The 26,083-nt window shown below is 43.3% G+C and overlaps 1 protein-coding gene across 1 annotated transcript; it reads left to right on the top strand.

Annotated features, from left to right (window-relative positions):
* Window positions 1–1,265: 1,265 nt before the first annotated feature.
* Window positions 1,266–7,340, top strand: LOC123444994 (probable methyltransferase PMT23). The gene is made up of 8 exons (XM_045121904.1): window positions 1,266–2,256; window positions 2,866–3,015; window positions 3,312–3,582; window positions 4,468–4,578; window positions 5,194–5,362; window positions 5,619–5,882; window positions 6,356–6,550; window positions 6,652–7,340. Exons 1-8 carry the CDS (start codon window positions 1,462–1,464, stop codon window positions 6,848–6,850), a joined length of 2,154 nt encoding a protein of 717 aa, XP_044977839.1. The 5' UTR covers window positions 1,266–1,461; the 3' UTR covers window positions 6,851–7,340.
* The last annotated feature ends 18,743 nt before the right edge of the window (window positions 7,341–26,083 follow it).

The raw sequence follows: 26,083 nt of genomic DNA, 5'->3' as shown, positions 1-26,083 counted from the left end.
CCCAGAACAATTCTGGCACTTCCAAAAAGTTCCGAATGTATGTCGAAAACCTTTTTGGCTTAATGGCTCACTTTAAAATAACTTTTTGGTCTTACCAAAACTTTTTCGGCATTCTCTCGAGAACCTTTCTGTTTTCTTCGAAACTTTTTCGATGTCTCTCAGACTCCGTGTCTAGTATTCAGTAGACAGATGACCCTTAAGTGTGTGACCCTATAGATTCAGTGAAGTATATACATGACCCGAACACTTTCCGATCAATGATCAATAGCGGAACCGTGAACACCCATATTGATCCCTATACCCACACAAATGAATATTTGAGCGAACCTATAGTTTGCCCTGTGCTATTCCTGTTGCTTCGCTATATGATACAAACACCCGAGGGGAGACTTGCCGCATCCCCATGCTTCAACAACTTGTCCACTATGCCAGTTATCTCCTTACCGGTTTTGTTCCTTTTTCTCGTTTTCGTGTTTCGGCATCCCTGTGATCAAATCACTTTGTGTTTGGCGAGAGGATGATGGATACCGTAACACCGAGAGGGCCCTATGAATATCTATCCATCGTCGAAGGAGCAAATCCCAATCTTGAGCTACCAAGTTACTTGTCATACTTTTTCATGAACCTTTAAGCAGCCGCAATAGCCACCTTGTTATAGATGACGTTTAATAAACCCCAAAGTTTACGAAGCAAGCACGAAGGAACTCGATCGTCTCATGGTCTAAGGAATTATGTAAAAATGCAAACGTTAACTTTCTCTGTGTTATAAACCATTTACTTGTGACGAATGTATCTCATAGCATAACATCAATTCGGGTCGATTCAACACAAATGTTCTTGTAACATTGCGCCCTCAAAATTGCCAGCATAGTCTTGCCCATGATCAGAAAAACGGGATCATCATGCAATACTTGAGCTCGTATTAGAGGCATAACTAGAAATAGATCTTACCGTTTATTATACGACATGTGCACATGAGTTTCCCTCCGAGCTTCGTAGTTATTGTAGACCCGGAAATCATTGCCGTTGTAGCATGAAACATAAATATTCATTACAAACTTAGAGATACAAAATACAGTAACTATTATTATTGCCTTATCTCCTACCCTGATTTCATTTCATCCTTAATTGTAAATCACATTTCTATCGTCTGATGAAATGAAATCTTACTCTGCCAATAAAAAAACTTTTTTTTGCTAGGATACTGGGCCAACCAAAACTTCCTACACGACGGCATGCAAAAATATCGTAACAAACAGAGCGGACTAGGCTAGACTAGTCACCTCCTTCCCTCCCTCACTAAACTGAAACCACCCCGCGCCACCGCGCGGCGCCGCACCCCCTTCCCCGGCCCCGGCCACCGTACCGGCGTTCACCGAGATCTATATACCTTCTCCCCCGCCCCTTCCCGCGCATTTTCCGCACTTCCGGCTTCCCGTCCCCGCACGGGAAGCAGAGGAAATGGCCATCTCCTCCGCCCTCTCCGATCGCAAGCGCCCCATCGTGATTTCCGTCGCCCTCTTCATCCTCCTCTCCTCCCTCTTCCTCCTCCTCAGCCCCGCCCCTTCCGCCCTCCCCTTCTTCTTCTCCCCCACTTCCCGCTTCTCCTCCTCCTCCTCCTTCTCCCCGGGCGCCGCTTCAGCGCCTCCCCAAACCCCAGCCCCAGTGCCCGTCTCCGCTTCAGCGCCTCCCCGAACCCCAGTGCCCGTCACCTCTTCAGCGCCTCCCGGAACCCCAGTGCCCGTCTCCTCTTCGGCGCCGCCCCGAACCCCAATCCCGGTCTCCGCCGACGCATCTCCACACGAAACAGCATCTGGCGGGAGCGGCAGCAGCGGCGCCGATCTACCCCGACCGGAGGCTGACGCCACTGCAGATGATGCCGACACCAACGCAACTCAGCTGGGCCACGGCACGCCGTCCGCCGCCGCTGCACAAGTGAGTGCATCGGTCGACACAAAGGAGATCACCACCGGCGTCTCGGGCGGACGAGGCGCGGAGGGGGGCGGCGTCGGCGGTGGCGGGGAGGAGAAGCCGGTGGAGGCGCCGATGTGGGAATTGTGCGAGGTGGGGAAGCGGGTCGAGCCCGCGGACTACATACCGTGCCTGGACAACGTGAAGGCCGTCAAGGCGCTCAAGTCGATACGGCACATGGAGCACCGGGAGCGGCACTGCCCCACGGAGCCGCGGCCGAGGTGCCTGGTGCCGCTCCCCGCGGGGTACCGGCTTCCCCTGCCCTGGCCGCGCAGCCGTGACATGGTGAGGATGCCTGCTTGTCTTCTTCGGTAAGCGAGGAAGCGGCTTCGCTGCTTGTTTGTTTATCGAACAATGTAGTAGCAGCAGTATTTTATAACATGGCTAATGTGTGCTCCCATGCTCTGATTAATAGGTAGCGTTGTGCTGTGGTTTGTTAGTGCTTGCTCGCTTATTCCACAACGTGGTAGTAATTTAATAGTACTAATTTGTGATCTTATGCTCTGATTAAGAGGTGGTGTTGTGCTGTGTGGTTTGCTAGTGCAGTTGATTGTAAGGCCAAATGTGCATATTTGCACATCCTCCAAACACAATAGAAAACCCTGTTGGGATTGTACCCTTTATACTCCAATCTTATTATACTGTACCTACGGTTAGTTTCAGGTTGGAAGGGTGTATATTCTTTTGGTAATATTTATGAATCACCCTTTTTAACCACTTCTTGCGGATGACCTTTGCCACATTGTTACATGTGTATCCACTAGATGAGATCATTTATACGGACGTACTTAGGCATTAATTCTTCTAAGTTCAAGCTCGCAATAAGCTAGAGCGTGTTTTATATATAACATGATTTCTAACCTTGTCATAGCATACTCCTTTTGCAAATTTCAGATTTGGTATAACAATGTTCCTCACCCAAAGCTAGTGGAATACAAGAAGGACCAGAACTGGGTTAGGAAGTCTGGTAATTATTTTCTTTTCCCTGGAGGTGGTACTCAATTTAAAGCAGGTGTGGCTAGATACATCCAATTCATTGAACAGGTAGATACTATCTTGTGCCCTTTATTTACTTTTGAACCCGTCAATTTCCACAGGATTTATGTATTTGATGATAAATCTATCTATGCACTTTATTGGTGATACTTCACCTTTTAGTACAACTGTACACCCTAAGTTCATTGTTTCCATGATGTGTTTTTAAAATCAACATCAAAGACCTGGTACATTCATATGAAGATTGGTGCAAGTTCGCATTTGATGACCTCAGTATTGCTCATATAATAGTGTCTCTTTTTGCTTGTGATAACTCACAGCTTACAGTCATACTGTTTGAATAGATCATGCCACAAATTAAATGGGGAACTCATACAAGAACTGTACTGGATGTTGGATGTGGTGTTGCCAGCTTTGGTGGACACTTGCTTGACAGGAATGTCATTACTATGTCTATTGCCCCAAAAGACGAGCATGAGGCTCAGATACAATTTGCGCTAGAGCGGGGAATTCCAGCATTGTTGGCAGTGATTGGAACACAAAAACTTCCCTTCCCTGATAATTCATTTGATGTGATCCATTGTGCAAGGTGTAGGGTCCACTGGTATGCTGATGGCAAGTACTTTGAACCATTACTGCTATTTATCCTGTGTAGTGCTGCTACTATGTATTTTCAAGGTTCAGTATCTGCGGAGGAAAGGAATCTTTTCCGAGGATCATATGAACCCATGTTTTGGTTTTGTGTAATTCGAAAAAAAATCATGGATATAAAACATGTTAGAATATGTGCCATGCAATTCCACTGGTATGCTGATGGCAAGTACTTTGAACCATTCCTGCTATTTATCTTGTGTAGTTCTGCTACTATGCATTTTCAAGGTTCAGTATCTGCGGAGGAAAGGAATCTGTTCCCAGGATCATATGAACCCATGTTTTGGTTTTGTGTAATTTGATAAAAATCATGCATATAAAACATGTTAGAATATGTGCCATGCAATTCCACTGGTTTGCTGATGACAAGTACTTTGAACCATTCCTGCTATTTATCTTGTGTATTTCTACTACTATGTATTTTCAAGGTTCAGTATCCACGGAGGAAAGGATTCTGCTCCCAGGATCATATGAACCCATGTTTTGGTTTTGTATAATTCGAAAAAATCATGGATATAAAACATATTAGAATATGTGCCATGCAATTCCTGTGTAAAAATATGATCACATATGTACTCTACAGAAATATAGCAGTCAATACACATCTTATGTAATTTAAGTCTTTTTTTCCATTTTTGCAGTGCATGTATTATCATTATTTTGCACAAATTATTGCATTTGCACATATCATAATGTGCTCTAAATGTATCAATTTCTTGAGTATTTTCGAAGTGCAAATAAAAATGGGTTCCATATGATTCCTGGAGCATCAAATCCACCTCTTTTGTCCCCCTTGCTTTCTTTAGTTGTGCAAACATTTTTAATTTACTGTTACCTTGGGGCATACAGGTGGAAAACCATTGTTGGAGCTCAATAGAGTACTCAGGCCTGGAGGATATTATATCTGGTCTGCGACGCCAGTCTATCGACGTGGCAAGAGAGATGAAGATGACTGGAATGGTTAAGATCTATCTTTTTTTTTATCATAATGATTGTTATCAACAGAAGTTTTCGCCTACTATTAGTGTTGAACAAATGCCTACTATTAATGTTGAACACATTATGCATGTTTACTGAGCTGGAGATAATTTGTATCTAACAAGGTTTCATGAAAAGATTTAAGTATGACCTGATCGATAAGCATATATAGTAGCACCATATGCAAAAATTACGATCTCGTATCTGCTTTCATTTTGTTATATCAACATGCAAAATCGTTAACTACTGTCTAACTAAGAACATGAATCCATAAAAAACAGTGTACAGACAATGCGGTAGCTGTATCAGTTGACGCAGTTCATTAGTTAACTCATTCAAATGAAAATTATGTTCGTTATGCTTGAACCTGTACAAGGCATATAAATGCTAATCATCTTTTCAGTTAGACAAGTGTTAAGCGGCAAGACTTCTTAAAAATTGGACATAATTTCCACTAAGGTTAATAAAAGAGGTTTGCATTGCTACCTAGGAGCTAGAAGTTTTGTCTGTAGGCCAACAACGCAGACTATTTTGCATCCATCCTATGATTTGTGGTGATCAACTTCTTGCTAATTGCATGTGTTAAACTTCTGGCAGCAATGGTTACTCTGACCAAATCGATCTGCTGGAGGACAGTTGTAAAATCAAAGGATGTTAATAGGATTGGAGTTGTTATTTACCAAAAGCCAACTTCAAATTCTTGCTACGCCGGGAGGAAAAATAATGAACCACCTCTATGCTCTGGGAGCAATGACCACTCTCCATGGTACATTTTCTTCAGATGACCTTTTGTTCTTATAATGTCACATGCAGTTCAGGCTTGTATTTTGTGTTAGTCTTATAGTTACCAGTGGTTAGGATCATTCTGTTCAGACGGATTGCTGCATTGGTGGGGCATGTATGACTTGTGCCATTTGAAAGTAGCTGGCTATGGAAATATAGGCGCCAGATAATATTTATGGTTTATGTTCCTTTATGCCGGTGATATAATACATACGAATGTTCTAATGTATCCTATTCAGGTATACTCCTCTCGATAGTTGCCTCTTGTTGGCTGTTCTGTCAAAGTCAGGCGAAGGAAATAGTTGGCCCATATCCTGGCCTGAGAGGCTTAACATCAGATCTTCAACTACATCTGAGAATTCTTCTACTTGGTTTTCTCAAGAAAAATTTGATTCTGATACAAAGAACTGGAATGGCCTTATTTCAGAAGTATATTCCAGTGAATTTGCAGTTAATTGGTCTAGTATTCGGAATGTTATGGACATGAATGCTGGCTTTGGAGGGTAAGGAAACTCACTTTGTTCCTTTATGCAATATACCTTTTTTTTAACAAGTCATTGACATTCATAGATTTAGTGCTTCTGCTTGACCCCGTTGAAGATGTTTGCCCTTTAGTTGGTTTATATATTCTGACTATTGATGAGCACAGTTAAGGCACTGGACCCAGTACTTGTCATTCCTTACTGAGTATCTTTTGGTTGTAGATGACAGGAGGGAACTGTTGTTTACTTGTTCCCAGCAATGAATTTAGAAAAATGGTATCTAGTTAATTGTTACTAGATTGTTAAATTAATGACCTATCTTTAAAGCACATATGTCATGTTTACATGATTCCTGATTTCCTTTGGCTGTTCGCATTTGCTTGAAGCATATTTTTTGTTTTCACAGCTCCTCATTTTCTTCAAAATACTGACCACTCTAGCTGCATGCTTTGTTTCATTTTAAGATATTTATGAAATTTGATTTCTTATTCCAGATTTGCAGCATCACTCATTGATCGACCTTTATGGGTGATGAACGTTGTACCCTTTGATCAGCCAGACACGTTGCCTATCATTTTCAACAGAGGTTTGATTGGTGTATATCATGACTGGTGTGAATCTTTTAACACATATCCACGAACCTATGATCTTCTTCACATGAGCTATCTCCTTCAGAGCCTCGCAAATAGGTATACTAGCTTGCCTTGAGTCTTGAATAACTGGTGCTGTACATTATAATATTCTCTTCTATACTAGTGCAAGCAAGCTTATGCCTATGCTTTTGTTTTAGGTGTGATATCATTGAAATAGCAGCTGAAATTGACAGGATACTTAGACCTGGTAGATGGTTTGTGTTGCAAGACAATATTGGAATGGTTAGAAAAATGGACCGTGTTCTTCGCTCTCTGCATTACAAGACTGCGATTATGAAGCGGCAGTTTCTTGTTGCCAGGAAGGGTTTCTGGCGCCCTGACAGTACAGGTTCTTAGTTGCGGTGATTCACGCTTCTCCTTCAGATGATCGGTAAACAAAAGTACTCTGACAGCACTGGTTCTTACACGTGGTGATTCCTGCTTTTCCTTGAGATGATTGGTAAACAGAAGTTCCCTGACAGAACAAGTTATTAATCGTTGGTAAACCAAGTGACCTGATTCTTTGAATGATTGGTAAACCAAGTGACCTGATTCTTTGAATTTTGATTGCATTGATTCTTTGTGTGGCATAGATGACGCTCGGTAGCCCCCATGTAAAGGATATTTCTCGATTTGTTTGCAGTTAGTGCGATCTTGCCTTTGATTTTGCTGTGCAGAGATTTTTTGTAACACAACTTAAGCCTATGGCTATAGCAATTGAGTACCACTATAGCAAATAGTTTAGTGCTAACAAGTTTGTGGGTGCTGGAACGGGAGCTTGTCTTGTAGGACCATGCTTCGCTGATTTTGCATTTCAGCAATAAATTTCATTTCGTCCTTCGAAGTACTCCATCTTGTGCCATCTATCTTCATTACTCCCTCCGTTCCTACATGTAAGCCTTTTTAGAGATTTCAATATAAATTATACACATAGTAAAATAAGCGAACCTATATTCTAAAATAATGTACGAGTATATCCCTATATAGTTCATATTGAATTCTTTAAAATTACTTATATTTAAAAATGGAGGGAGTGTTTATGAACTTGTGAATCGGATTGTTGAGCGTGCATTTTAAGACAAATTGAGCATGTATTGTAAGACAACTTCCTTTATGTCCAGAACCTTATTCAGAGTCTGCACAGGGCCAAGAAAGGTGCAATCTTCCTGAAGTTGGATGAGGTGCTCTGCCACATGGGTTTTGGTCAGAGATGCAGCGATTTAATTGCAATATCACTTTCCTCCACTTCCTCCCGGGTAATTCTGAATGGCGCGCCTGGGCTGCCGCTCTACCACCGACGAGGCTTACACCAAGGCGACCCCCTCTCCTTGTTCCCGGTCGCCATTGAACCTTTACAGTGCATCTTCACGCGTGCCATTGAAGCTAGTATCCTCAAGCTTATCGCGCACAAATTGGACTCCATCGGAGTAAGCCTATACGCCGACGCTGCTGCTCTTTTCTTAAACCCTTACAAATGGGAGATGAAGGCCACCCAATCAATACTCTTGGCGTTTGGGTCTGAGGTCTTCACCAACTTCGACAAGTCCTCGGGACCAACTACACGCATGAATCGATCGAAGCGGTGGCAGCCTGCGTCAGTAGATGCACGTCTGATGCCATGCGCGAGGAATAGGAGGAGGCGCGACCGAGCGGACGCGGCGTGTGATGCCACGCGCGGCACCTCCCACGACAGAAAGAGAGGAGGGGGTCTCCTAGGGTTTCCTAGTTGTTGGCGATCTAGGGTTAGTGCGTCATCACAGTCGACGACGGTCCTAAGGCATGCCTGATGTCCTGAAGAGGTGCTTCCTCTTCAGTTTTTCGTCCCTTAGCAATTAAGCTAGGGTTTTGCCGTCCTCCGGTTGCTTCGCTGTCCAAGAGTTTTTCCATCAATCTTCGCTAGAAAGTCATTAGCGATCCCTGAGGCGGGTCATCCAGAGCAATGAAGCTTATCAGTTGGAACTGTCGGGGCCTTCTAGGTGCCCCGACAGTTCGCTCGCTTCTGGATATCCATAGGCGGCACAATCCGGATGCGTTTTTTTTCCTGTGTGAGACGCATTCGGATGATACTAAGGCAGACTTCTTGATGAAGAAGATGGGCATGGATTGGCACCATGCCTTGATGGAAGGTCTGGAGGTTTACTACTAGTCTGGAAGAACGAGGTAAGGATCTAGTCCCGGACTACGACGTTTAGCTCCATTGATGTATCGATGGTGGAACAAGACGACAGAGAATGGAGGTTGTGAGGAATATATGGCGAACCAAGCTCGGACAATAAGGAGCATAGCTTTCAGTTGATACGTGACCTTCATGACCAGTCTCGTCTCCCATGGGTGGTGGTTGGGGATTTTAACGAGATTCTACTCTCGTCGGAGAAGGAAGGAGGTGCCCCGCGCCAGCATTCACGCCTTCAAGCCTTCCAGGATGCACTATTGGACTGTGCTTTGGAGGACATTGGATATCATGGTGACAAATTCACTTGGTTTAGAGGTGGGCTGCGAGAGCGCCTAGACCGGTCTATTTCCAATGCTGATTGGACGAAGATGCATTCGATGTTTGGACTTTGCAACCTCGAGATGGGGAAATTAGACCATCGGCCCATCCTTCTTGACACTCAGTACCTGGCGGGAGTGGTGGCACAACCATCAAAGTCAAACCGCAAGTTTGAAGCGAGGTGGTTATCAGAAGAAACGATGGAGGAAGTGGTTAAAACTGCTTGGCAAAAAGCTATTGCACAAGGTATGTGCCCGTCAGCAAAAAATAAGCTTGATCCCGTGCACAAAGATCTGCATGAGTGGGACCGCAAGGTTCTGAAAGGTCCTAGGGACCGTCTTAGAGCTGCTTAGAAGGAACTGGACATCCTGATGAGAGCACCTTTGAATGCCGAAACCAAGGAGAAGCACAAGGACCTCTCACTCTTAATCGAAAACCTCCTCGAACGGGAGGAATTTTTTTGGGTGCAAAGAGGACGAGTGAACTGGCTGAAACGGGGAGATCGCAATTCAAAATACTTTCACCAGTTCGATTCTGCTTGTAGGCGCCGTAACCTTATAAACCTTATAAAGAAACTGAAAGATAATAATGTTGTTTGGTTGGAGGGTAATGATAACCTCAAACCCCTTATTTTTTTATTACTTCCAGGACCTCTTTACTTCGGATGCTGGTGTGATCGATGAGGGTTTGATAGCTACGGTCAAACCGAGGGTTACGGAGAACATGAACATGATTCTCACAGCTCCGTATAAGCAAGAGGAAGTAAAGAAAGCGCTTTGGCAGATTGGTGACATGAAGGCGCCCGATCCTGATGGCCTTCATGCTATCTTTTTCAAGAGGTTTTGGCACATTCTTGGTGAGGAGCTTACCAAAGAAGTGATTGAAGCAATTAATAATAAAAAGATCCCTGAAGGATGGAACTCAATGAATGTTGTGCTAATCCGAAAGGTAGATAGCCCGGAGGTTATCACACAACATAGGCCCATAAGTTTATGCAATGTAGTCTACAAAATATTTTCCAAGATGTTAGCAAACAGACACAAGAAAATTCTGCCTGAGGTGATCCTTAGAGCGCCTTTGTTCCGGACAGGCGGATTATAGATAATATTCTCGTTGCATATGAGTGCTTTCATGCAATAAAAAAGAAGACCCATGTAACCAATGGTATATGTGTTGCTAAACTAGATATGCTCAAGGCATACTATATAGTTGAATGTTTTTTTGCAACAAATGATGCTGAAGTTGGGCTTCAACCCACAATGGGTGGAATTTATTATGGAGTGTGTCTCCCGTGTGAGCTACAAAATCAGATTCAATAACACGGAAACGAACGAGGTTGTTCCCATGAGGGGGTTGATGCGAGGAGACCCGCTATCACCATATCTATTTCTGCTATGTTCGGAGGGATTTTCTAGTATGTTGGCCCACGAGGAGGAGATTAGAGGAATTGAAGGCATCCGAGTAAGCAGATCGGCCCCCTCTATCTCCCATTTATTGTTCGCTGATGATTCCCTTATTCTAGTGAGAGCTAATAATCATAATGCCACTACTCTGATGAGAGTCTTAGATACTTACTGTACTAGTTCTGGTCAGTGAGTTAGTACTGCAAAATCGAGCATTTTCTTCAGCCCCAACACGTGTGTTTTGTTTAGGGGAGCAGTCTGTGGCACACTAGACATATTAACAAAAGCTTTGTCTAATAAATTCTTGGGCCTCCCTACTATGGTGGGTGTGGACAGAAGCGATTGTTTTCAACACCTTATTGACAGAGTTTGTCAACGGTTGAAGGACCAGAAGGAAAAATTCCTCTCAATGGAAGGTAAAGAAATATTATTAAAGTCTGTAGCGCAAGCTATCCCATCTTATGCAATGTCGGTGTTCAAATTGCCAAAAGGTATTTGCAAGTCAATAACAGATGAAATCTTTGGTTTTTGGTGAGGAGATGGGGAAGAGAAAAAGAAATGCACTGGTTTGCGTGGTGGAACATGTGCGTTCCAAAGGAGAAGGGTGGCATGGGGTTTAGGGACCTTCACAACTTTAATCTTGCTATGTTAGCAAAGCAATGTTGGCGACTACTCCAAACTCCCGACTCGTTATGTGCACGTGTTCTTAGTGCTAAATACTATCCTGATGGGGATATTTTAAAAGTTGGTCCAAAGAAAGGACCCCCCCTTTACATGTCAAAGTATCGTCGCTGGGATTCAAACTTTTAAGAGGGGTTGCATTTGGAAAGTGGGCACAGGGTCATGAATTAATCTTTGGGACGACCCGTGGATACCCTCTAGTGAAACGAGGATATTAATCACCCTAGAGGGGGATTATGGCTAATAAGGTGGACGATATTATTGAACCTTATATTGGTCAGTGGGATGAGGCTCTAATTCATAGTGTTCTTTCTCCTGTAGATGCATTCAGGGTTCTGCAAATCCCCCTCCAGGTTGAAGCATTAGAAGATTTTGTGGCCTGGAAATTCACTCGCTCAGGAACCTTCTCCGTTTGATCGGCTTACCATGTAGAGTTTAACCACCAGTTTGGCCACCACTTCTACAGGGTAGATAAGTCGGAAAGGTCACATATTAACCCGGTCTGGAAGGAGCTTTGGCAACTTAGAATCTCGGGGTAAGTCAAACATTTGGGATGGAAAGTATTGAAGGGTGTGATACTGTGTCTTGGAGTGCTAGCTGGCAGGCATATTCCACTAGTACCTCAGTGCACACTGTGTAAGATCGGTCTCGAAGATATTCAGCACTGCATCTTCACATGCGATCATGCATCCAAGGTATGGTCTGAACTGAAGATGTATAATATAATCAAAGAGGTTGTGGCACAAGATCGATCGGGCTCGATCACATTGGAGACTCTACTACATAACAAATCGGTGGTACATGAAATACCAGCGACTGAATTAATTGTGGTTGCAATGTGGTACATTTGGTGGCAAAGAAGGCAGGGAGTTAAAGGAGAAGCAGTACAGACACCCCAATGAACAACGTTGTCCATGAGAGTGTTGACTACTAACTTTATTCGCAACTGTTTGCCAAACCATCCTACGAGGAAGAAGGATCATACTTGGAAGAAAATGGACTCGGGAACAATCAAGATCAACGTTGATGCCTCATTCTGTGCAGAAACCCGTACGCGCGCATGTGGGGCGGTAGCCAGGGATCATGTGGGTAACTTCATTGCTGCAGCAACCTGGGTGTTATCGCATGTGTAATTGGCCGACTCGGCCAAGATCAGTGCTATCCATCGCGGGGTTCTATTGCATATAATATTGGCTGCACTAAGGTTACCCTCGAGAGTGATAGTATGAATGCTCTAGCGGCAATGGAAAGCCCGGAGGTATATATGGGACCTGATGTTAGGGTTTATGGTTTAAGTTGGCTCACTCTTTTTAAATTGGCTCACAGGAAGAACCATACCGTCACTCAAACACTGCAAGACCTAATATGGATGAAGGGGCTAGAAAGATTAAACCCCCATGATAAACTCCCTTTATTGTTTGCACCCTTTGATTGGGCAATAGTCAATCATTAGGATGACCTCTCACTAACAAAATCAAGTTAAAATGTTCTCTTCCTAGTGTTGCAACCGTCTATAACACATAGATTTTCGGAGTGCGTCATGCCCACATGAGTACAAACAGTTTGTGAGGTGTAAGACATGTTAGGTCAGACCTAGCAAGCAGATATCACTTGGTTATCTTGAAGTTCTAGTAGAATAGTTTTGAGCTCGGAGCACAAAGCATCGAAAGATGAACAAGAATCATACCGAAATATGATCGACAAAAGATTGTCCACCTGTCATAATTCACACCATCAGTGATGTCCACATCAATGGCTGTGAACGAGATTAGGGTCTTGAATCACTTACTATCAATTATGAGAAATATTGATTTAAGTGGGAGTGCACTTTAAATTAAAATTTGTTTAACAATAGCGCAAATTAATTATGAACAAAGTCAAAGTGAATCTTGTGTTTATTGTTGTATATCAATGGCTCGCAATTGTTTAAATTTAGCACCATTGTTTAAGAAAGAGAAGTTAGATGCAAATGGTGGAAACTATGGGGATTGGATCCGCACTGTGAGATGTGTTCTCAAAAGTGCTAAGAAAGAATCTCGCAAGAATGGTTTCAGTGTTGTCAAAAGTATTATGCTATCTTGCATGGATCAAGTGCTACAGAAATGTTTTGAACAGTTCAGTGCTATCAAGATTGTCTAGGCACTAGAATTTCTGTATCACAAGGAACCAACTGGATCTCACGAGATGACTGAAGCATTGGATGAATGCAAACAGAAGTTGGTGAGCAAGTTGTCAATCTTGGAGACTATTATGATAGTATAAGTACAATGGAAATTGATTTTCCTAAGACACCAGAAAATTATTTGATCATAACCTCACTTTGTGGAGAGATACTCAAAACCAATGAAATCTAGATACAGAACCAGCAAAAGTTGATGGTGAATAAGACATAAAGTTTTCGAAGGAAGTGCAAAACCAAGAGGAACAAGGGTGGAGTTTCTTGGGAGACTATATGTTTCTAATGCAAAGAGGATGGACAGTGGAAAATAAATGCTTGAAATATCTCAGTATAAGAAGAACTCGCCTTCTGGTAAAGGTATAGAAGTTTTACAAGTTAATGTTATTGATATTCTACCTGCTGGAAATTCTAAGTCATGGGTATTTGATATAGGTTCTGTTGCTCAGATTTTCAACACAACGCAGGGACTACGGAAGATTCACAAGCTGGGAAGGAATGAAGTCGTGATGCATGTAGGGAATGACGATGGATTGCTGCTCAAGCCCTCGGTGTCATGTCTTCAAATTTACCTTCAGGATTTATCTTAGAACTAAGTAATTGTCATTTTGTTCCAAAGTTGTGTAAGAACATTATCTCTGGATCATGTTTATAAATGATGGTTATTCTTATAAGTCTGAGGACAATGGTTGTTCAATATATTATGTGGATATGTTTTATGGATTGACCCCCATCACAGGCGGTTTATTTATTATAAATCTTGAATATGAAAAAGATGTCCATAACATTAATGCTAAACATCTTAAGAAGACTGATAATTGTTGGGGAACGTCGCATGGGAAACAAAAATTTTCCTACGCGCACGAAGACCTATCATGGTGATGTCCATCTACGAGAGGGGATGAGTGATCTACGTACCCTTGTAGATCATACAGCAGAAGCGTTAGTGAACGCGGTTGATGTAGTGGAACGTCCTCACGTCCCTCGATCCGCCCCGCGAACAATCCCGCGATCAGTCCCACGATCTAGTACCGAACGGACGGCACCTCTGCGTTCAGCACACGTACAGCTCGACGATGATCTCGGCCTTCTTGATCCAGCAAGAGAGACGGAGAGGTAGAAGAGTTCTCCGGCAGCGTGACGGCGCTCCGGAGGTTGGTGATGACCTTGTCTCAGCAGGGCTCCGCCCGAACTCTGCAGAAACGCGATCTAGAGGAAAAACCGTGGAGGTATGTGGTCGGGCTGCCGTGGAAAAGTCGTCTCAAATCAGCCCTAAAACCTCCGTATATATAGGTGGGAGGGAGGGGACCTTGCCTTGGGGCTCAAGGAGCCCCAAGGGGGTCGGCCGAGTCCAAGGGGGAAGGCTCCCCCCCCAAACCGAGTTGGACTTGGTTTGGTGGGTGGGAGTCCTTCCTTCCCTTCCCACCTCCTCTTTTTTTTCTTTTCTCGTTGATTTTCTTTCCTAGGCGCATAGGGCCCTTTTGGTCTGTCCCACCAGCCCACTAAGGGCTGGTGTGCCACCCTCAAGGCCTATGGGCTTCCCCGGGGTGGGTTGCCCCCCCGGTGAACTCCCGGAACCCATTCGTCATTCCCGGTACATTCCCGGTAACTCCGAAAACCTTTCGGTATTCAAATGAGGTCATCCTATATATCAATCTTCGTTTCCGGACCATTCCGGAAACCCTCGTGACGTCCGTGATCTCATCCGGGACTCCGAACAACATTCGGTAACCAACCATATAACTCAAATACGCATAAAACAACGTCGAACCTTAAGTGTGCAGACCCTGCGGGTTCGAGAACTATGTAGACATGACCCGAGAGACTCCTCGGTCAATATCCAATAGCGGGACCTGGATGCCCATATTGGATCCTACATATTCTACGAAGATCTTATCGTTTGAACCTCAGTGCCAAGGATTCATATAATCCCGTATGTCATTCCCTTTGTCCTTCAGTATGTTACTTGCCCGAGATTCGATCGTCAGTATCCGCATACCTATTTCAATCTCGTTCACCGGCAAGTCTCTTTACTCGTTCCGTAATACAAGATCCCGCAACTTTCACTAAGTCACATTGCTTGCAAGGCTTGTGTGTGATGTTGTATTACCGAGTGGGCCCCGAGATACCTCTCCGTCACACGGAGTGACAAATCCCAGTCTTGATCCATACTAACTCAACTAACACCTTCGGAGATACCTGTAGAGCATCTTCATAGTCACCCAGTTACGTTGCGACGTTTGATACACACAAAGCATTCCTCCGGTGTCAGTGAGTTATATGATCTCATGGTCATAGGAATAAATACTTGACACGCAGAAAACAGTAGCAACAAAATGACACGATCAACATGCTACGTCTATTAGTTTGGGTCTAGTCCATCACGTGATTCTCCTAATGACGTGATCCAGTTATCAAGCAACAACACTTTGTTCATAATCAGAAGACACTGACTATCTTTGATCAACTGACTAGCCAACTAGAGGCTTGCTAGGGACGGTGTTTTGTCTATGTATCCACACATGTAAATGAGTCTTCATTCAATACAATTATAGCATGGATAATAAAGTATTATCTTGATACAGGAATTATAATAATAACTATATTTATTATTGCCTCTAGGGCATAATTCCAACAGTCTCCCACTTGCACTAGAGTCAATAATCTAGCCCTCACATCATCATGTGAATTACATTGTAATAAATCTAACACCCATACAGTTCTGGTGTTGATCATGCTTTGGCCGTGGAAGAGGTTTAGTCAGCGGGTCTGCTACATTCAGATCCGTGTGCACTTTGCATATATTTACGTCCTCTCCCTCGACGTAGTCGCGGATGAGGTTGAAGCGTCGTTTGATGTGTCTGGTCTTCTTGTGAAACCGTGGTTCCTTTGCTAAGGGAATGGCACCCGTGTTGTCACAGAACAAGGTTATTGGATTCAGTGCGCTTGGCACCACTCCAAGATCCGTCATGAACTGCTTCATCCAGACACCCTCCTTAGCCGCCTCCGAGGCAGCCATGTACTCCGCTTCACATGTAGAATCTGCTACGACGCTTTGCTTGGAACTGCACCAGCTTACCGCACCCCCATTAAGAATAAATACGTATCTAGTTTGCGACTTAGAGTCGTCCGGATCTGTGTCAAAGCTTGCATCGACGTAACCTTTTACGGCGAGCTCTTCGTCACCTCCATACACGAGAAACATCTCCTTAGTCCTTTTCAGGTATTTTAGGATATTCTTGACCGCTGTCCAGTGATCCACTCCTGGATTACTCTGGAACCTACCTGCCATACTTATGGCCAGGCTAACATCCGGTCTAGTGCACAACATTGCATACATGATAGAACCTATGGCTGAAGCATAGGGGACGGAGCGCATATGCTCTCTATCTTCATCAATTGCTGGGCACTGAGTCTTACTCAATCTCGTACCTTGTAAAACTGGCAAGAACCCTTTCTTGGACTGTTCCATTTTGAACTTCTTCAAAACTTTATCAAGGTATGTGCTTTGGGAAAGTCCTATCAGGCGTTTTGATCTATCCCTATAGATCTTAATGCCTAGAATGTAAGCAGCTTCTCCTAGGTCCTTCATATAGAAACTCTTATTCAAGTAATCCTTTATGCTCTCTAAAAACTCCACGTTGTTTCCAATCAGCAATATGTCATCCACATATAATATTAGAAACGCCACAGAGCTCCCACTCACTTTCTTGTAAATACAAGATTCTCCAACCACTTGTATAAAACCAAATGCTTTGATCACCTCATCAAAGCGTTTGTTCCAACTCCGAGATGCTTGCACCAGTCCATAAATGGATCGCTGGAGCTTGCACACCTTGTTAGCATTCTTAGGATCGACAAAACCTTCGGGTTGTATCATATACAACTCTTCCTTAAGGAAACCGTTAAGGAACGCCGTTTTGACATCCATCTGCCAGATTTCATAATAAAAAAATGCAGCTATTGCTAACATGATTCTGACGGACTTAAGCATCGCTACGGGTGAGAATGTCTCATCGTAGTCAACTCCTTGAACTTGTGAAAAACCCTTTGCCACAAGTCGAGCTTTATAAACGGTCACATTGCCGTCAGCGTCCGTCTTCCTCTTAAAGATCCATTTGTTCTGAATAGCCTTGCGGCCCTCAGGTAGTACCTCCAAAGTCCACACTTTGTTCTCATACATGGATCCTATCTCGGACTTCATGGCTTCTAGCCATTTGTTGGAATCTGGGCCCACCATTGCTTCTTCATAATTTGCAGGTTCATTGTTGTCTAACAACATGATTGATAAGACGGGATTACCGTACCACTCTGGAGCAGCACGTGGTCTCGTCGACCTGCGTGGTTCGACAGAAACTTGAACTGGAGTTTCATGATCATCATCATTAACTTCCTCCTCAACCGGCGTCGCAACGACAGAGGTTTCCCCTTGTCCTGCGCCACCATCCAGAGGGATGAGAGGTTCGACAACCTCGTCAAGTTCTATCTTCCTCCCACTCAATTCTCTCGAGAGAAACTCCTTCTCGAGAAAAGCTCCGTTTTTAGCAACAAACACTTTGCCCTCGGATTTGAGATAGAAGGTGTACCCAACTGTCTCTTTTGGGTAACCTATGAAGACGCACTTTTCCGCTTTGGGTTCCAGCTTTTCAGGCTGAAGCTTTTTGACATAAGCATCACATCCCCAAACTTTAAGAAACGACAACTTTGGCCTTTTGCCATACCACAGTTCGTATGGTGTCGTCTCAACAGATTTTGATGGTGCCCTATTTAAAGTGAATGCAGCTGTTTCTAATGCATAACCCCAAAACGATAACGGCAAATCAGTAAGAGACATCATAGATTGCACCATCTCTAATAGATTATGATTACGACATTCGGACACACCATTACGATGTGATGTTCCAGGCGGTGTCAACTGTGAAACAATTCCACATTGTCTTAAGTGAGTACCAAACTCGAAACTCAGATATTCACCCCCACGATCAGACCGTAGGAACTTGATCTTCTTGTTACGATGATTTTCCACTTCACTCTGAAATTGCTTGAACTTTTCAAATGTTTCAGACTTGTGCTTCATCAAGTAGACATAACCATATCTACTCAAATCGTCAGTGAAGGTGAGAAAATAACGATATCCGCCGCGTGCCTCCACGCTCATCGGACCACACACATCGGTATGTATGATTTCCAACAAGTCACTTGCACGCTCCATTGTTCCGGAGAACGGAGTCTTAGTCATCTTGCCCATGAGGCATGGTTCGCACGTGTCAAGTGAATCAAAGTCAAGTGACTCCAAAAGTCCATCAGCATGGAGTTTCTTCATGCGCTTTACACCAATATGACCTAAGAGGCAGTGCCACAAAAATATGGCGCTATCATTGTTAACTCTAACTCTTTTGGTCTCAATGTTATGTATATGCGTATCGCTATCAAGATTCAATATGAACAATCCTCTCACATTAGGTGCATGACCATAAAAGATGTTACTCATAGAAATAGAACAACCATTATTCTCTAACTTAAAAGAGTAACCGTCTCGCAATAAACAAGATCCAGATACAATATTCATGCTCAACGCAGGCACTAAATAACAATGATTTAAGTTCATCACTAATCCTGATGGTAACTGAAGTGAAACTGTGCCGATGGCGATTGCATCAACCTTGGAACCATTTCCTACGCGCATCGTCACTTCATCTTTCGCCAGCCTTCGTCTATTCCGCAGTTCCTGTTTCGAGTTGCAAATATGAGCAACAGAACCGGTATCGAATACCCAGGCACTACTACGAGAGCCGGTTAAGTACACATCAATAACATGTATATCAAATATACCTGATTTTTCTTTAGCCGCCTTCTTATCTGCCAGATACTTGGGGCAATTGCGCTTCCAGTGACACATACCCTTGCAATAGTAACACTCCGTTTCAGGCTTAGGTCCAGCTTTGGGTTTCTTCGTCGGATTGGCAACAGGCTTGCCGCTCTTCTTCGAATTACCCTTCTTGCCTTTGCCGTTTCTCTTGAAACTAGTGGTCTTATTCACCATCAACACTTGATGCTCTTTACGGAGTTCAGACTCTGCAACTTTCAGCATCGCAAACAACTCCCCGGGAGACTTGTTCATCCCTTGCATGTTGTAGTTCAACACAAAGCCTTTATAGCTTGGCGGTAGTGATTGAAGGATTCTGTCAGTGATAGCCTCTTGCGGGAGTTCAATCCCCAGCTCAGCTAGACGGTTTGAGTACCCAGACATTTTGAGCACATGTTCACTGACAGACGAGTTTTCCTCCATCTTGCAAGCATAGAATTTATCGAAGGTCTCATACCTCTCGATCCGGGCGTTCTTCTGAAAGATAAACTTCAACTCCTGGAACATCTCAAATGCTCCATGACGCTCAAAGCGACGTTGAAGTCCCGGTTCTAAGCCATACAAGACTGCACATTGAACTATTGAGTAGTCCTCCTTACGTGCTAACCAAGCGTTCTTAACATCCTGATCAGCCGTAGCGGGTGGTTCATCTCCTAGCGCAGCATTAAGGACATAATCCTTCTTCCCAGCTTGTAAGATTAGCTTAAGATTACGAGCCCAGTCTACAAAGTTGCTTCCATCATCTTTCAACTTAGCTTTCTCTAGGATCGTATTAAAATTCAGGATGACTGTAGCGTGAGCCATGATCTACAACACAAATATATTCAAAGTGGACTTAGACTATGTTCAAGATAATTAGAGTTTAACTTAATCAAATTATTCGCTAAACTCCCACTCAAAAAGTACATCTCTCTAGTCATTTGAGTGGTTCATGATCCACTTATACTAGCTCAAGTCCGATCATCACGTGAGTTGATTATAGTTTCAGTGGTAAGCATCCCTATGCTAATCATATCATCTATATGATTCATGATCGACCTTTCGGTCTCATGTGTTCCGAGGCCATGTCTGCACATGCTAGGCTCGTCAAGCTTAACCCGAGTGTTTCGCGTGTGCAACTGTTTTGCACCCGTTGTATGTGAACGTTTAGTCTATCACACCCGATCATCACGTGGTGTCTCGAAATGACGAACTGTAGCAACGGTGCACAGTCGGGGAGAACACAATTTCGTCTTGAAATTTTAGTGAGAGATCACCTCATAATGCTACCGTCGTTCTAAGCAAAATAAGGTGCATAAAAGGATTAACATCACATGCAATTCATAAGTGACATGATATGGCCATCATCACGTGCTTCTTGATCTCCATCACCAAAGCACCGGCACGATCTTCTTGTCACCGGCGCCACACCATGATCTCCATCAACGTGTTGCCATCGGGGTTGTCGTGCTACTCATGCTATTACTACTAAAGCTACATCCTAGCAAAATAGTAAACGCATCTGCAAGCACAAACGTTAGTATAAAGACAACCCTATGGCTCCCACCGGTTGCGTACCATCGACGTGCAAGTCGATATTTACTATTACAACATGATCATCTCATACATCCAATATATCACATCACATCGTTGGCCATATCACATCACAAGCATACCCTGCAAAAACAAGTTAGACGTCCTCTAATTTTGTTGTTGCATGTTTTACGTGGTGACCATGGGTATCTAGTAGGATCGCATCTTACTTACGCAAACACCACAACGGAGATATATGAGTTGCTATTTAACCTCATCCAAGGACCTCCTCGGTCAAATCCGATTCAACTAAAGTTGGAGAAACTGACACTTGCCAGTCATCTTTGAGCAACGGGGTTACTCGTAGCGATGAAACCAGTCTCTCGTAAGCGTACGAGTAATGTCGGTCCAAGCCGCTTCAATCCAACAATACCGCGGAATCAAGAAAACACTAAGGAGGGCAGCAAAACGCACATCACCACCCACAAAAACTTTTGTGTTCTACTCGAGAAGACATCTACGCATGAACCTAGCTCTGATACCACTGTTGGGGAACGTCGCATGGGAAACAAAATTTTTCCTATGCGCACGAAGACCTATCATGGTGATGTCCATCTACGAGAGGGGATGAGTGATCTACGTACCCTTGTAGATCGTACAGCAGAAGCCTTAGTGAACGCGGTTGATGTAGTGGAACGTCCTCACGTCCCTCGATCCGCCCCGCGAACAATCCCGCGATCAGTCCCACGATCTAGTACCGAACGGACGACACCTCCGCGTTCAGCACACGTACAACTCGACGATGATCTCGGCCTTCTTGATCCAGCAAGAGAGACGGAGAGGTAGAAGAGTTCTCCGGCAGCATGACGGCGCTCCGGAGGTTGGTGATGACCTTGTCTCAGCAGGGCTCCGCCCGAGCTCCGCAGAAACGCGATCTAGAGGAAAAACCGTGGAGGTATGTGGTCGGGCTGCCGTGGAAAAGTCGTCTCAAATCAGCCCTAAAACCTCCGTATATATAGGTGGGAGGGAGGGGACCTTGCCTTGGGGCTCAAGGAGCCCCAAGGGGGTCGGCCGAGTCCAAGGGGGAAGGCTCCCCCCCCAAACCGAGTTGGACTTGGTTTGGTGGGTGGGAGTCCTTCCTTCCCTTCCCACCTCCTCTTTTTTTTCTTTTCTCGTTGATTTTCTTTCCTAGGCGCATAGGGCCATTTTGGTCTGTCCCACCAGCCCACTAAGGGCTGGTGTGCCACCCTCAAGGCCTATGGGCTTCCCCGGGGTGGGTTGCCCCCCCGGTGAACTCCCGGAACCCATTCGTCATTCCCGGTACATTCCCGGTAACTCCGAAAACCTTCCAGTAATCAAATGAGGTCATCCTATATATCAATCTTCGTTTCCGGACCATTCCGGAAACCCTCGTGACGTCCGTGATCTCATCCGGGACTCCGAACAACATTCGGTAACCAACCATATAAACGCATAAAACAACGTCGAACCTTAAGTGTGCAGACCCTGCGGGTTCGAGAACTATGTAGACATGACCCGAGAGACTCCTCGGTCAATATCCAATAGAGGGACTTGGATGCCCATATTGGATCCGACATATTCTACGAAGATCTTATCGTTTGAACCTCAGTGCCAAGGATTCATATAATCCCGTATGTCATTCCCTTTGTCCTTCGGTATGTTACTTGCCCGAGATTCGATCGTCAGTATCCGCATACCTATTTCAATCTCGTTCACCGGCAAGTCTCTTTACTCGTTCCGTAATACAAGATCCCGCAACTTTCACTAAGTCACATTGCTTGCAAGGCTTGTGTGTGATGTTGTATTACCGAGTGGGCCCCGAGATACCTCTCCGTCACACGGAGTGACAAATCCCAGTCTTGATCCATACTAACTCAACTAACACCTTCGGAGATACCTGTAGAGCATCTTTATAGTCACCCAGTTACGTTGCGACGTTTGATACACACAAAGAATTCCTCCGGTGTCAGTGAGTTATTTGATCTCATGGTCATAGGAATAAATACTTGACACGCAGAAAACAGTAGCAACAAAATGGCACGATCAACATGCTACGTCTATTAGTTTGGGTCTAGTCCATCACGTGATTCTCCTAATGACGTGATCCAGTTATCAAGCAACAACAATTTGTTCATAATCAGAAGACACTGACTATCTTTGATCAACTGACTAGCCAACTAGAGGCTTGCTAGGGACGGTGTTTTGTCTATGTATCCACACATGTAAATGAGTCTTCATTCAATACAATTATAGCATGGATAATAAACTATTATCTTGATACAAGAATTATAATAATAACTATATTTATTATTGCCTCTAGGGCATAATTCCAACAATAATACCACTTATATGTGGCACTGCCTTTTTAGTCATATCAGAAAGAAACACATGGCAAAAACTTCATAAAGATGGAGTGTTAACATCATTTCATACATGCGAAGCTTGTTTGGTGGCTAAAATGACTAAAACGTCGTTCATTGGTCATCCAAAATGGGCCTTGAATTATTGGATATACTACATAGTGATGTATGTGTTGGAGATATGCCCTAGAGGCAACCACGTGATGATTTTTTCATTTCCTATGTATTTATGAGTATTTTGCATTGTATTTGAACATCATCAGTGATATTATCAATAAGTATATGACTTATTTGCGAGACTATATATTTTATGATGATTGTTCTAATGGTCCCTAGTTGTTAAGGTTATGCGGACACATATCCTTTACTAGTATACGATTTAGTTCATGACTATGCTTTACAAGTCATGTGCATAAATATGCTAAACCGACTCTACAACGGAGGCTGAGTACATTGTGGCTTCTGAAGCTGCAAAAGAAGGTGTTTGGGTGAAGAAGTTTATTTCTGATCTTGGAGTGGTTCAGGACTCGTCCAATCCGTTGGACCTCTATTTCGATAATAGTGGCGCTATCACACAATTGAAGAACCATAGAACCATCATAAAACACAACACATACTCAGGCGTTTTAACCTTATTCATGACATTGTCGAGATAGGCGATGTAAACATATCCAAGATACACACGATGCGAATGTTGCCGATCCATTAACAAAGTCTTTCCCGCAGTCGAAGCATGAGGCGCACATGAGGTCCATGGGCATACGATGCCTAGATGATTGACTCCAGTGCAAGTGGGATACTGATACTTCTCCAATGTATCTCTAATTTTTGATTGTTCTACGCTAATATGTTATCATTCTCGGAGTTTTATAATAATTTTATAGCAATTTTATATTAGTTTTTGGGACTAACCTATTGACATAGTGCCTAGTGCCAGTTGCTATTTTTTCGTTCATAAAAAATCCATATTAGATGAGGCCCAATTGCCATGAAACTTTACATAGAATTTTTTTGGACCATAAGGAAACTTGGGTGCCAAGATTGAGTAGCAGCCAAGGCCCAGGGGGTCCACTAGACACCACGGTGCACAAGAGGCCCCTGGCATGGCCTGGTGTCTAGTGGGGCCCTCTCGAAGCTTCTCCACCGCCTATAAGCTCTGTAAATACCCCAATATTCAAAAAACCCTAGACGATACGACGAAAAATCATTCCAGCCGTTGCAAGTTCCAGAGCCATGAAAGCCAATCTAGCACCCGCTCCGGAGAGGAACACGATCACAGAGGGTTTCACCATCCTAATTGGTGCTCCTCCGATGATGCGTGAGTAGTTCATATCAGACCTACGAGTCCGTATGCAGTAGCTAGATGGCTTTCTCTCTCATTTTATTTATCAATACAATGGTCTCTTGGAGATCCATATGATGTAACTCTTTCTTTTGCGGTGTGTTTGTTGGGATCCGATGAATTGTGAGTTTATAATCAGATATATGAAAGCATGTTCATGCTTGGTTATTATAGCCTCATATTTCTTCTCCGATATTTGGTTTTTGTCTGGCCAACTTGATCTTTTATTTTGCAATGGGAAGAGGTGCTTTGTGATGGGTTTGATCTTGTGGTGCTCAATCTCACTGACAGAAAGATACATGACACACATGTATTAAGGATAAAACGATGGGGTCTATTCGTACATGAATATATCTTGTCTACATCATTTCGTCGTTCTTAAGGCATTACTCCATTTCTCCATGAACTTAATACACTAGATGCATGCTTGATAGCGGTTGATGTGTGGAGCAATAGAAGTAGAAGGAGGCAGAAGTCAGTCTACTTATCTTGTACGTGATTCCTATATACATGAGCATTGTCATGAATATCGTCATAATTATTTGATTTTCTATCAATTTTCCAACAGTAATTTGTCTACCCGCCGCTTGCTATTTTCTCGAGAGAAGCCACTAGTGAAACCTATGGCCCCCGGGTCTACTTCATATCATCTATTTGCAATCTCTACTTTGCTATATGCTTTTCTACTTTATCTGCTCTTTTGTTTTCAGATCTATATTATCAAAAAACCCAAAAATACCTTGTTGTGTTCTATTTGCTATCACTCTTATTTGTATCTATCAATCTATCCTTACTTTACCCACGAGGGATTGACAACCCCTCTATGCGTTGGCTTGCGAGGATTTGCTATTTGTGTGTAGGTGCTGCTTACATAGTCTTGTGGATCTTCCTACTAGATTGATACCTTGGTTTCTTAACTAACGGTAATACTTGTCATCTCTGTGCTACATCACCCTTTAAGCTTGGAGGGTAAGCAACTCACTCGCGAGGAGTCAAGATTTCTCGCGTCGTTGGCGGGGAAGATCAAGTTAAGATCTATTACATTCCTACACACAAATCTCATCTCCTTGCAATTACATTATTTGCCATTTGCCTCTCATTTTCCTCTCCCCCACTTGACAAAAAATTTGCCGTCTTTACGCTTTCCTTTTTCGTGTTTGGTTGATTCTATTGAATCCATGCCAGCATTCGAAAGCAGAAAAATAAACAGGAAACGTAAAGACATATGGATCCTCATTCACTTGCTAATATTTTCAAAAGATCTAAACCAATTGCTAGTGAGTTGAGTACTCTTGATTATTTTTGTGAAGTGTTGCTTGAAAATTGTGAATCTGAATATTGTGATGAAGTGTTAAAAGAAGAAATTTATAAAGCGATTCATGATATCTCCTTGAATGGAAAGCATGATTACAATTATGTTATTATAAATTATATTAATGCCAATTGTATTTATAATATGCAAAACTACAAGATTGGGATGGCAATGTTGTCATGTCCACTACTCATTGTAATGATCATGATTGGGGTGGTGCTTCTTATGATCTTGAAAATTTATTTAATCCTCATGATGAATATGATACTGATAATAATGTTTGCAATAATATTGAAAGTGGGTTTGGAAGAGTGTAAAATTTATCTAATAATGATCCCAATATTTTGGAGAATTATCTTTCTCTTGATTTTTTTCACAAAAGTGGGTTTGGAGAGGTCATGACTTTATTTAATGTTAATCCCACTA

The sequence above is a fragment of the Hordeum vulgare genome, chromosome 3H (genome assembly GCF_904849725.1).
Source record: "Hordeum vulgare subsp. vulgare chromosome 3H, MorexV3_pseudomolecules_assembly, whole genome shotgun sequence".
In the NCBI taxonomy this organism is placed as follows: Eukaryota; Viridiplantae; Streptophyta; class Magnoliopsida; order Poales; family Poaceae; genus Hordeum; species Hordeum vulgare.
The sequence above is the reverse complement of the archived record's forward strand: the minus strand, read 5'-3'. Positions and strand labels throughout refer to the sequence as shown.

Excerpts from the sequence above, each read along its gene's own strand:
- LOC123444994 (XM_045121904.1), top strand. The coding sequence starts at position 1,462 with ATGGCCATCTCCTCCGCCCTCTCCGATCGCAAGCGCCCCATCGTGATT. Across the intron at positions 3,016-3,311 it reads ACATCCAATTCATTGAACAG|ATCATGCCACAAATTAAATG; the intron begins GTAGATACTATC and ends CTGTTTGAATAG. Across the intron at positions 4,579-5,193 it reads AGATGAAGATGACTGGAATG|CAATGGTTACTCTGACCAAA; the intron begins GTTAAGATCTAT and ends AACTTCTGGCAG.